Raw genomic sequence first — 13,502 nt, 5'->3', positions numbered from 1 at the left:
TTGGTCCGACCGGTTCGGACCAGCAATTTTATGTATCTATATTTTAAAATCTGGTCCAACTCTAAAAAACCTACAAGGATTTTCAGGTTTTTTGGATAATTTACTGTAACATTGTATATGTTATTTTACCATTTGAAAATATTTAATCCAAGTTTTTATATAAAAAAAACATGTTTCAACTTTTGTTTTGAAATATAAAGTGAGTTTTAAAACCGCCGACAAGAAGTTTGACGAAAATTAGATCTCAATCACATATATTAGTAAATGAAAAGGAATGAGAAAGCACAACTCCAGATTCGAACACTCACAAGAAGGCAAGCAAAACATGAGATCGAATCGAAGAAAATTCAAAAAGAATTTGATATCAGCATGCAACAACAATCACTGAGAACTAAATTTCAACTAAAAACGAATTTGGAAAATTAGAAAAATATACTAAAACGACAAGAACATGCAACAAAAGCGATTAAACTTAAAAAAGATCAACAATAGCTCTCAATCACCTTATACATGACACAATTAGATCTAAATCTAAAACAAATCTAACTGGTGAATAGAAAAAAAACATAGATGAAAGTCAACCTAAAAAGTATAAAGAAAACATCGAAAAGAAACTAAATCCGACTCATGTTCTATGAAACTAGTTGGAATAAGCAAATAAAAGCAAACAGTTGACGAAATCTAAAGAAAAAAGCAAAAAACAAAGAGAGAAAAACATTTATTTTTCTAGTTCATGTTATTTTTTTTATATAATATGTCAAATTCTATATAGATGTGTTTTCTAAATAGACCAATATTTAAAACTTAAAAGTTAAAAAAATATGCATAAATCTTAATACCTGGAAAGATAACAAAAATCTAAAAGAAATCTGGAAATGATTAGTTATTTCCAAATAACCAATAGTATGGGGGTGTTTTAAGTAAATACTATTTTAGTGGGTAAAGAAAAACATAAACCCTAAAGCCTGCGTCACTGTTTGTTCTTCATTTCCTCTTCATTGATTCAATTCGATAACACGGCTTGACTCAGAGAGGCTAAGGATCCAGAGTCATGCAGTATCTATCGAACTCTCGTAGAATCGCTCGGGCTCTGAAACCCCTTGCACTCCTCGAGACTGATGTGAGATTCGCTTCTCATGTTGTTGACTCTACCCAATGGCAGAACCATCGATCTCCTTCAGTCTCTGTCTCTCCAGGTACCATCTCTTCATTTCACGCAGTTTTAACAATATGTGGTGATTGCCCATTCTTAAAGAAGACAAAAGGTTAATCCTTTATGTGCAAAAGATTCTAAAGTCTTGACCTTTGCAATTTGGTGAGTTATTGAGATGACAATGTGTTTTGTAGGGCTGATGATGCTGAGATCAAGCTTTTCCTCTGAAGCAAAACATGTCGAAGATCCTACAGGTTTTTCGCTGATTTTTTTAATAAAAGCTTTGTTTTTGGAATGGCTATTGAGCTCACTAGAGTGTTTCTGTATGCAGAGGCTGTCAAGGAGCTACATGGTAAGATACTTGATTCTGTGAATGTCAAGAGATCCATGCCTCCAAATGCTTTGTTGTGGTCGTTGATTGAGAATTGTCGGAAGGAGGATGACATCAGTTTCCTCTTTGACGCTCTTCAGAATCTCCGGAGATTTGTGAGTTGTTTACTTCTTCTACCTACTCTGTTCCTTGTCTTGTTAAGATAGTTCTGAGATTATGTTTGTTTCTGGAATGTAGAGGTTGTCCAATCTCCGTATACATGACAACTTTAATTGCAATCTATGCCGGCAAGTTGCTAAGACCCTGTGTACGTGTGGGAGCAATTAACCATGGTAATCTCAAACCTTGTTGCTTCACTTGGCTGTTGTTAGAATCTGCCAATGCTAATATAGTTATTGTGACTTAATCCTCAGGTAAACGGGCTCTTTGGAAACATAATGTTCACGGTTTGACTCCTAGCGTTGCATCTGCTCACCATTTACTGGTATATTGCAAGTCTATAACTTGGTTGGTTCTTTATTTAATGCCTCAAGGTTTTAAGGATGTTTTCTGGATAATGTAGTCATATGCGTTAGAGCACAAGAACGCTAACCTCATGGACGAGGTAATGAAACTTCTGAAGGCGAATGACCTGCCTTTACAACCCGGTACAGCGGATTTAGTTTTCAGGTGCCTAGGCTTACTTTGTTGCTCATCTTTTCTACGGCTTTCGATGGCTTGCTGATTCGATGATCTTTTGTTATATCATGAAATGAACTTCAACTGAATGTTGTTGCAGGATCTGTCATGAGACAGATAGCTGGGATCTATTAGCTAAGTACTCTAAGAAATTCTGCAAAGCTGGAGTCAAGTTAAGGAAGACCACTTTTGATGTATGGATGGAATTTGCTGCCAAAAGAGGTAGGTTTTGAGTGTATTTGGTTTCCTATGTTTGTTGTTGTTATGTAGATGAGTTTGCCACAAGCGTTCCATAGTTTGAACTTGAACTCATCTTGAGAAATGTGTACACACTCCTGAATCTGATATAATTAAATCATAGCAGCATATAAAGATTTTCATATACTGCTTAGATGCCAACTGCTTGCTGTGTTAATCGTTTATCAGGAGACACGGAGTCGTTATGGAAGGTTGATAAGCTGAGATCTGAGACTTACACCCAACACACTCTTTCCGCAGCCTTTTCATGTGCAAAGGTAAAAACATTTCTCTCTAGCATCCTCATGTTATGGGCATTACCACCACCTATTCATGTTCCCTAGAATTAAAAAGTCTGATTACCCTTGAAACTTTAATCTCTCCCAGGGGTTTCTGCTAGAACATAAACCTGAAGAAGCTGCTGCTGTCATCCAAATTATCTGCCAGGTGTGTGAGCTAGAATCTGGTTAATAACATCCTTTTTCATCGTCCTAATCATGACATTATCTAAAAACATGTTGTGTATATTCCTCACAGGCATATCCTGATGAGAAGAAGTCAGCACTTGAGGCTGAATTCAAGAAGCTGGTAAACGAGTGGCCGGTGGATGTTCTCAAGCACCAAAACGAAGAAGATAAGAAGGTAAAGATTGTCTCTGAGTTAAGTCACTGTATGTATGTATACTTGGAAACCAAAGCTTGTAAGCAAACCATTTTTCTAAAAAAAAAACGAAACAGGCTGTAGCAGCTTCATTGAGATCTGACATCCCTGCAATGGTCAATGCTTTGGTGAAGTCGGGTTTAAGAGTGAGTGTGGATTTGGACGAGTTAAACAAGAATGAAGCTCTTCTCAGCTGAGGACCATTAAGATCTGTTCCAAGGTTGCTCCGTTGAATAATATTTTCAAATCTTTTTAAGGGAAAGTGTAGCAGCAGAGGGAAACACATTTCTATTTTAGTGTCATGCATCTACTGCAACTCTTTCTCGTTCTTTAGGGTTTGTCGTTTGGATCAAACTCACATGAGTTGCACTTTTGTAGCCTCGCTCAAATAAGGAATTCCGAAAAAAAACAAGAAAACAAGAATTTTGAGTCTCTGAGAGAAGTCTTTGTGATTTGATCAGTTAAGTAAACTTTATACCTAACTGTGAATATGTGATCAAAGCAATCAGATAAAAACATTGGAAATTCAACTATGAATATGTGATCAAAGCAATAAAAGATTACAAAGGAAATTCTAAGGTGGAGACATAGAAGACACAGATGAAGTTAGAATAAGAGAGTAGAGGGATGAAGTGAGAAGGCAAAACACCCTGAGATCTCAAAACCGAGCCTTCTAGTCCGCTTTGAGTCAACCACCTTAGAGGTATGTGGCGTCAGGGCCTTCGCCTTGGTGAGCCTTGCGCCATGGCGACAAAGGCGCTTGTCTTTTAAAACCAAGGATGACAACTTCACATTTGGTAGAGCGTCTTGGGATTTTGAGCAGTTCCTTAATGATTTCACCTTTTGTTGAATGATGATCCCAACTTAGAGTGAGTTTCTTGAGGATTGCTGAATTCTCAAGGATGTAACTTACCAACTTCATGTCTGTATAACGTCCTTGACATGAAAAATAGATATCAACAAACTCGAGAGACGATAGAAAACACTTGGGATTCTCCTCCTCGGATTGTGGCTCAGGGTAATTCACATAACCAATTTGTTCCTGAGGGAAAAAAAAAGATGATGAAATGATATTGCAGAAAACTCATAGTGATGAGAAAAATATCATTGAGTTTAATTAGCAGATTCATCAGTACCAAGATGAGGGATCTTAGATTAGGGAAACTCCTAATAAATGTTTTCAGCCATATCGAATTGGTCGCGTGGAGAGAAACGCACAGGCGCGACATGTATTCAAATTGAGGCAGCGGTTCTAGCTTCGAGTATAGGCATATGAGCTGGAACAAACAAAGACAACAATGTTTGTCAGAGACTGACTTTCACGATAGAAAATTATGCATGTCCAAAAAGCCTGCGTTGAACTACATGTATGTATATCTAGAATAAAATTAATAAATTTTGCATTGAAATTCTAAAAAGACATTTATTTTGTAACGAAAAATTTACTTTACATACTACCTGAGATGTACTTTGAGATATTGTCATATCCCCGACCATCGAAATCCCAGTAAGAAAGTCACGAAAGCTACTTCTGGATGAAACACTTTTAAAGACATCAGATCCAACTAAACCATAGTTGAGAGAAATATATAACTTTGCATTGGACTCCAAATTGCTTTTTACTATGAAGGTTTTAGATTCATGATCATGGATGCTCAAACAGCTTAGTAGAGGAGCATCAATAACAATTCCAGGCACACCATCCAACACTTTGAGAATTCTTCTTTCAATGCTGAGTCTCTTCAGTGACCGAGAGTGCACCTGATAGACTTGTGCATCACTATTAGATGCGACAATATTTAAATTTTCAAGGACGGGACATGATGAGATAAGTTTCTTCAAAGTAGTCTCACTCGAGTACCAATTTTGTTCTAAATACATTGTCTTCAAACAAGGTAAGACAACAAACACCTCATCATCCAAGAACAAGTTGGAGAGTCTTAAGTATACCAGTGTCTCACAGCTATGCAACCTTAGGCGACGGTGAGTGAAAAAATCGTATGCAGCCCAATCAATGTCTAGATGCTGGATCTTAAGCTTTATTGCAGCATCAATCCATGATGTGAAATAAGAGCCGTCCTTTACAGTGTTTGCATTATCCCCTAAAGTTAACTTGAGTTTCCGTATGCATGTAACCCTACTAGAATCCAAAACTCTGTCACCAAAGCTCACAAAGGCATTGGTATCTGAGAAATTTCTGGAACTCAATTCAAAACCAGGAAGCCAAAGCCAAACATGTCTCCATCTAGTGGATAAAACGCTTGTCCTAACAGCTTCCTCTGTGGAGAGAAGATAAATTATCTGACATATCAAATGGTCAGGTAAATTGCTTATCCTGTCCTCATCTTCCTTAGATCTCTGACTCAACTCTTTAGAACTAACATTTTTTGGATTTCCTCCAATCATTTTTTTCTACTGTAAATTCTGTTCTGCAAAAAAAGAAAAAAAAAGAAGTGAAAACGCAAGTTTATTTGGAGGCCTAGCCGCCTAGGTAATATGGAGACATAGCTTACGAGTTGCAACCAAACGACATAATCAGCATTAACGAAAACAGAGTTAAAAAAAAGCCCTAGACTAGCAACATCAGACGTCTATATATCCCAAAAGTTATAGGTCAAACGCCGAGACAGATGGAAACAAACTACAATTAACGATGTTTATTTGACCAAAACAATTAACGGTGTTCAAGAGACGTATGCTTGAGGCAGAAGAGACGAACCGAAAGTGGGTGGAAGAGAGACGAATCCGATAGAAAACCTTGTTTTGTACTCGTGGGTGTGACATCTATTTATAGTTTGATTAGTTTTCCCATCTTCCACTCACCCGCAAAGATTAAAAATAAAAAAAGTAAACTTTTTTTTTTCTCAAGTAAACTTTATTTAAAAGAGAAATTACATCCAAGTGTTAAGTGTACAACAACCATTAAAATAACTAGATCCTTTTTACGCGCTACGCGCGGATAATATATTTAAATTTATTAAATTTATCATTTTTATACATGTGAATTTTATATATTAAATTATATAAGTCTAATTTTTAATTTGATTTTTTAATATTTTAGTTTGAAGTAAGAAATTTCTATTATATTTGCATAAGCCAATGTTTTAGCTAATGTTTAATAATATTTAGTCAGAGCATTTTGAGTGATATCTATTTAATTATTAATATATAAATATATCTATTATATTAAAACAGAAGTCACAATTTTTCGTCATGTGTGATTTTTTTAAAATGGACATTCGCTAGAAAATTATATTTCATTTAATTCTAATTAACATTAAGACATCATTAAGATATCTTGATATACGAAAAATTCTAATTACAAAATTGTCTTATTTTTTAATTATAAAAATATGTTGAGAAAAAAATCTACAAAATTCTATTAGATATTTTAAATATTATTATAAAATGATTCATTGATTAATTTCGTGATTAGTACTCTAATATTATTATAAATTAATGTTAGTTAAGATTTTATTATAATAAAAAATTGTATACAATTTTCTTAAAATTTCTAACGATAGTCTATATGATCTATTAAAATAGAAGTAATAAATTCTTTCATGTATTTTTTATAATTTGGACCATTCTTTAATTTTTTTATTAAATATATTTTATTAAGACTAATAATATATAGAATCTTTGAACTACGTTAATCACAAAATCTTTTGATATCTTTTCATTTTAAATATAAATATATATTTTAAAAGTTCTAACAAATCTGTTTAAATATTTTAACAAGATCTTAATTTTCAAAAATTATATGTAAATTATTGATCATTTTATCAATTATATCATCATAATCAATCATTTTAAGAGAAATTATTGATTATTATATTGTGCTAAATATGATTAAATTATATTAAATTGTTAAATTTATATATTATATTTTTTGTAAGTATTTATATTCGAAATGTAATATGTAGGTAACACGTGTTAATATTAGAAAACTATATAATACACGTATATAAATTAACAAGTATTTCATCAAAGTTAATAATACAAATAATTTATGCATGATATCTTTTTATTTTAAATATAAATATAAATAAATATATACATATATGTATAATTTTTTTAACAAATCTTTTGAAAATATTATAGCGTTATCTTAATTTTCAAAATTTTTATGTAAATATTTCAGCTAATTTCGTAATTAGCAATGAACTATTATTATGCATTAATATATACATATTTAGTTATCATTTATAAAATACAAAATTACCTTTTTATCATTTTATAATAATAATAGTTCATATTAAATGAGATTATTATATTGAACTAAATATGATAACATTATATTAAATTGATAAATTTGTAAAAACAGTTTTAATAAATATAAAATATTTATGCCATAAATATAATACGATGATATAACGACTTAACATTCAAAAACTATATAATACATGTATATGTTTTTTGACAACCTATATAATACATGTATAAAAATCGACATATCTTAGACTTTTGTATATATAATAATATATATCTGAAATAAATAAATGTAAAAATATTGCTAATAGAAAACTTAGTTTTGAAGGTCGGTGGGTCAAAACTGAATATAAATTAATACAAAAATAATATTTAATATGTTTTTAATGCATATATTAATTTGTTAAATAAATATATATACCATAAATGATGTAAAAAAATATTTATGTATATAAATGAAAATAAACACCCGCACGATTGTGCGGGTCGAAATCTAGTCTTTCTTATTAAAACATAATCCAACTTTTTTTTACAGGTTTTAAATTAACTACATCCTTTTACTAGATAGTTAAATTCACTCTTCTAATTATAGAAAATAATATTATACTACTAAATGTATTCTTAACAACACAATAACAAAATCTTGTGTCTAAACAATATAAAACATTAGGTTCAACCTTTTTAGTAACACTTTATTTATGTTCTTTTAAATTATTGATTTAAAAATATTCATATTTCTTATAAAAAGTTGAAATAAGTATTATTATTTTTGCAGATTTACATACTATAAAATTAATTAAATATGAAATTAATTAAATATTTGGAGATTATTTTATATGTATTTTCATAAATAAAAACTGCATTCCTTTAAACTTAATAAATATTAATTTATTTTCTTAAATTATTTTGATTTTTATGAACATATAATTATATATGCGAGATTATGCTTGGTTTAAGTAGACATCAAATAGTTTTATACAAATAAAATGTTAAAATCAATAAATTTATATCAAAAAAGTTTTATAATTTAAAATGTATCAAATAAATATATATCACAAAATTAATCAAACAAATGATAAATACTTTATTAAAACTTCGTAATGAAACGGGTTGAAATAATTTAAAACAAAATTAAGTAATATTTTAGATAATTTTCCTATTTAATATAAACTAGATCTTGATCAACGTTTAGCAAGCGCAAAATATTTTATGATGAAAATTTTCACTAATAGCTTCACAAATATTTCGTTCATTTGTAAAAAAAATGTGTATTTATAAGATTTTTTGCATTTAAATCTGAGCTTTTAAGTTAGACTCGGAGATGCAGTCAAACTGGTTAATCCGGTGATCTGATAATTCGGTTTAGGTTTTAAAAAATATATTCATATTTAAAACATGTATATATTACTAAAACCCGAAACTAACCGACTGAACCGATGGATAATCGATATGTAATCCAGTTTTATTTTAATTTTTATAGTTTCATAATCTGTCACCTAATTTTAATCTAAAGTTTAAACTTCAGTGTTTTGCAATTGTATAAAATTATAGTGTCTCTACAAAATTTTGATACAGAAAATGATAGATATAAAATAATAAAAAACTATAATTGTGTCTTGATCATATTATTCTTTTTATATTGCTTAATGAAATTTATTATAATTTTTTTGTGTAATTTATCTTGTTAATAATTTGGTCCAAATTATAATCGGTTTAAATTTATTGTTTACAATTACTGTTAAACATTTTTCTTCTGATAATATATATTTCGTAATTATGTTTCTTACTGTATTTATCGTAGAATGTAGTTATTTACAAGGGATTTTTGCCAAAACTAACCCACAACTTGATTTTAATCCCAAACCTATACCCAAACTTGAATCAAATGCAAAACTAACCTAAAAGCCTAGTGAAATTACAACTCAGCCCCTTGTGACCAAACAAAAAAACAGAAGCCATTTTTACGAATATAGCCCCAGTAAATCGTCTGAGTCGTTTGAGATGTTGGAAGTCGTCTGGACGACTGAAGTGTAAGTCGTCTGGTACCAGTTTATTTTAAAATAATTTATAAATCTTGTAAAAAATATTTTGATGCGTGAAAAATAAAAATCAAGTAATTATAAACAGTTTTAAGTGATATAAAAAGATATGAAAATTGATTTGTTTTGAAGATAGATGAGTGGAAGTAGTGAATCATGAAATACTTTGGTTTAGGAGTTTGACAAACATATGTTGTAATATTGTATGTATTGTTAGGGTTAGATTTTGGAAAACTAAAATATTTTTTTCAAAAATTAGTTTTCACCTATATGTATTTATTTCTTTGTATAGTAAACACTTTTCAAGTTTGATTTGGTTTTATGAAGTGTTTAATTAGATAATTAAGTTTAGGGGTTATGTTTAGGGTGTGCACGACTTATATTTCAGTCGTCTGTTGAAATAATTTACTCGGACGACGTATATTTCAGTCGTCCACATCGTACCGAACCTTTAATTTTACCAATGTACGTTTTAACCTAACCGGATCATTTTACTCGGACAACTTACATTTCAGTCGTCTGGTGAAGAAATTAAAACAGACGACTTACATATAAGTCGTCCAAATATTCCCGCCTATATTTTTTAAAAAAAGTTATTTTCCCGCTTAAATAATTTAAACCAGACGACTTACTTGTAAGTCGCCTGGAAAGTCTTCTATTTTAGTTTTCCGCTAAAAATATCTAGTTTCCCGCTAAAAATATTAAACTCTTCTGGACGACTTACATGTAAGTCGTCTGTTTTAATTTCTTCACCAGAAGACTGAAATGTAAGTCGTCTAGGAAGTCGTCTGAGTCAAAAATATTTAACCTAATTGGATTTGTCTCTCCCTATATAAAGAAAAATTTACACATTCTCTCTCCTCCTCTCAAATGGCTGCAACAAAAATGTAATGTTCATCATTCCAAAACTCTCCAACCTCTCTCTAATCTCTTTGACTTGAAACACCAAACTTTACATGAATTTTTCAAATTTGTCTCATGTATTTCTTACTAATCTATCTCTTTTGCAGGTTTTTAATCAAATGGTACTCATCTTCCACTAATTTAAAGGTAGATCTATTAATTTTAGATATATTTTTTTTGTGTGTTCTATAAATGTAGATTTATCTAATCTTCCACTCATTTTCTTTATTTTTAAGTCATTTGAACGTTTTTGGATATGCAGGTTTTTCAGATCTGGAAGACTTCTGGGACGACTTACCTGTTAGTCATCTGGAAGTCGTCTGGATTTTTTTGAGCGTTTTGGTAAGTTCTTATGTCTGATTTTTCTTCATTTGGTAACTTCTTGTTGTATAAAGTTCTTACTTTTTTCCCAAACTAAAACTCTCCAAACCCACTCTAATCTCTTTGACTTGAAAACACCAAACTTTATATGAATTTTTCAGTTTTGTCTCATGTCTTTCTTACTAATCTTCCCAAACTAAGGTAGATTTATCTAATCTTCCACTCATTTTTTCTGTTTTTAAGCCATTTGAACGTTTTTGAATATGCAGGTTTTTCAGATCTGGATTTAATATGCAGGTTTTTCAGATCTGGAAGACTTCTGGGACGACTTACCTGTTAGTCATCTGGAAGTCATCTGGAAGTCGTCTGGAAGTCGTCTGGACTTCCTAAAAGTCGTCTGGACTTCCTGTAAAGTCGTCTGGAAGTCGTCTGAACTTCCTAAAAGTCTTCTGACAAAGTCATCTGAACTTCCTGGAAGTCGTCTGGACTTCTTAGAAGTCGTCTGGACTTCTTAAAAGTCCTCTGGTCTTGTCTACTCAAGTGGAATCCAAGCTTGTCTTTGTAAAGGAATGATCTATAATAGTTTTGTTTGTGGTCTGTTTTGTGAATTGCATGTCTACTCTTTTAGTTGTGAATTTTTTGTAAAATCAGTAATAATGTTTTCCAAGATGTATTAAATGTGCGAACAATGTGTTTACACATTTACAAATCAATGAAATAATAGACTTCAGTAGCCTTTTTCTTATCTTTGGATCTCTCATATGCAATAATAAACTCCAATGGCCTTTTTCTCATCTTAATAAACAAGAATGTTGGTAGCTTCATATTGATACAACATTTTAAGAAGCATTTAACCCTTCTTCCAACTCATAACAATAGTCATCATTATTGTCTATAACAATAATACTTAAGAGATGGAAACAAACAATAGTAACTAGTCAAAGCATATCATATTTTTTTATAAGTTTGTGTTGAAAAACTTTGTCAAATTTAGTAAATTTAAGGGAGAGAACATACTTTGTAAATATGAGTTTTACATATCTTGAAGTTACTTATCACTCTTAAAAATACAAATTATTCAAAAACTAACGTAGAAGACTTAAAAACTAGCGGAGAAGACGCAGACGACTTCAAGCTAAGTTGTCTAGACGACTAAACTATACGTCGTCTGGTCAACGCAGAGGTTATTTTTGCAATTGACTTTGAAATCTGTTATTTCGGACGACTGAAAGTTAAGTCGTCTACTATTGTTTGGTTAAAAAAAACTCCAAAAAAGCTAGACGACTTACTTCAGTCGTCAAGGTTAGTTTTGCATTTGACTGGATTATTTTAGAAGTTTGACTTTTTGGGACGACTTACATTTCAGTCGTCTAGTGAAATTAAAATAATAATATATTTTTTTAAAGTAGACGACTTACAGTTAAGTCGTCATAGGTTAGTTTTGCAATTGAAAAAAAAACTTCAAGATTTAATTATATAGACGACTTATAATTCATTCGTCCACGAGACGACTGAAATGTAAGTCGTCCAGGATTTACCAGGTTTGACCAGAATCTCGGAAAAAAATCCTGGACGACTTACAATTAAGTCGTCTGGTGGACGACTGAATTATAAGTCGTCTGTGTATAATTAAATCTTGAATTTTTTTTTTTCAATTGCAAACTAACCTATGACTATTAATTGTAAGTCGTTTACTTTTAAAAAATATTATTATTTTAATTTTCGCCAGACGACTGAAATGTAAGTCGTCTGGGGAAGTCAAACTTCTGAAATTATCCAGTCAAATGCAAAACTAACCTATGACGACTGAAATGTAAGTCGTCTAGGTTCTTTGGAAATTTTTTTGAAACCAAACAATAGTAGACGACTTAACTTTCAGTCGTCTTAGGTTACAGATTTCAAAGTCAATTGCAAAAATAACATCTGCGTTGACCAGACGACTTCCAGGTAAGTCGTCTACAGCCAGACGACTTCCAGGTAAGTCGTCTACAGCCAGACGACTTCCCAAGTAAGTCGTCTGACGAACAGATCTGGAAAAAAACTCGATGTCATACCTTAAATTGGTGAGATAAGTTCCTTAGCATACATAAGGCTTCTCCAAGCACACGAATCACAAACGAAAGTCACCCACCCAGAATCGTTAGCTTCTATGACTCTATGAACCATAAAAATTTTAGAATCAAATCTTGGGTTTTTTTAGCTCATTGTGGAGAGAAAGTGAGAGATTATGTGTTTTAGTTCACAGATGGAAAAAGAAGAAGGGTAAATCGATTTTGGGAGCATTAAGAGCTTCAATTGGTTGTTCATGGTGGTTGTGGTATTGATGACAGTGGCAATCTTGTTAATTACTTGAAGATGATGAGGGTGAGAGAGTAAAGATGTCATTTTCGGAAAAAAAAATTGATGGCATTTTCGTAAATTATATGAACTTGTGAGGTGAATAGGGCAAAACCAATTTTCAAAAAAAAAGGGAGGTTAGTTTTGTGTTTGACTTTAAGTTGTAGGTCAATTTTGCAAAAAGCCCTATTTACAATGTATATTAATATATATATATATATATATATATTATTATATATAATATATATATATATATATATATATACTATGTAGTGGCTATTATTGAATTATTATGTTACTTAAATAAATGAAATAATCATTTTTTAGAAAATATAAAAATAATACGTTTAATTAAATTGATTTGTTACTAATTGAAATGTTTTTGTAGTATCCCATCCTGCAAAAATAATTTGTATTTATATTTTTTTTATAAATTATTTAATTTTCGATTATTTAATTTATCTAAATAAGTTGAAAGAAAAAAATTGTTAAAAGATTATTCAAAAAATGAGATATAATGTTTTATATTGTTGGACATAAAATTAATTATATTATTATTTGAAAATATAAATAGTAGTATAAACCCTTCAGAAACAATTATGAACCATTTATAGGACTTTGGACTGTTAAG

The 13,502-nt window shown here is 30.8% G+C and overlaps 1 protein-coding gene and 1 pseudogene across 1 annotated transcript; one reads left to right on the top strand and one right to left on the bottom strand.

Annotated features, from left to right (window-relative positions):
* The first annotated feature begins 927 nt into the window (after window positions 1–927).
* LOC125608794 lies at window positions 928–3,493 on the top strand (annotated as a pseudogene).
* Window positions 3,494–3,709: 216 nt separating this feature from the next.
* Window positions 3,710–5,829, bottom strand: LOC106393205 (putative FBD-associated F-box protein At5g53635). The gene is made up of 3 exons (XM_013833935.3): window positions 4,518–5,829; window positions 4,196–4,336; window positions 3,710–4,101 (listed from the first exon to the last, which is right to left on the bottom strand). The coding sequence occupies exons 1-3, from the start codon at window positions 5,463–5,465 to the stop codon at window positions 3,757–3,759; spliced, it is 1,434 nt and encodes a 477-aa protein (XP_013689389.2). The 5' UTR covers window positions 5,466–5,829; the 3' UTR covers window positions 3,710–3,756.
* Window positions 5,830–13,502: the final 7,673 nt, after the last annotated feature.

This window comes from Brassica napus, chromosome A5, assembly GCF_020379485.1.
Source record: "Brassica napus cultivar Da-Ae chromosome A5, Da-Ae, whole genome shotgun sequence".
NCBI classification, from domain to species: Eukaryota; Viridiplantae; Streptophyta; class Magnoliopsida; order Brassicales; family Brassicaceae; genus Brassica; species Brassica napus.
This window is presented reverse-complemented; position numbering and strand designations above follow the sequence as displayed.

What these genes read in the sequence shown, in the direction of transcription:
- LOC106393205 (XM_013833935.3), bottom strand. Translation starts at nt 5,465, where the DNA reads ATGATTGGAGGAAATCCAAAAAATGTTAGTTCTAAAGAGTTGAGTCAG. An exon ending in TATCTCAAAGTACATCTCAG is followed by an intron (nt 4,337 to 4,517) that starts GTAGTATGTAAA and finishes TGTTTGTTCCAG; the next exon opens with CTCATATGCCTATACTCGAA. An exon ending in ATCTAAGATCCCTCATCTTG is followed by an intron (nt 4,102 to 4,195) that starts GTACTGATGAAT and finishes TTTTTCCCTCAG; the next exon opens with GAACAAATTGGTTATGTGAA.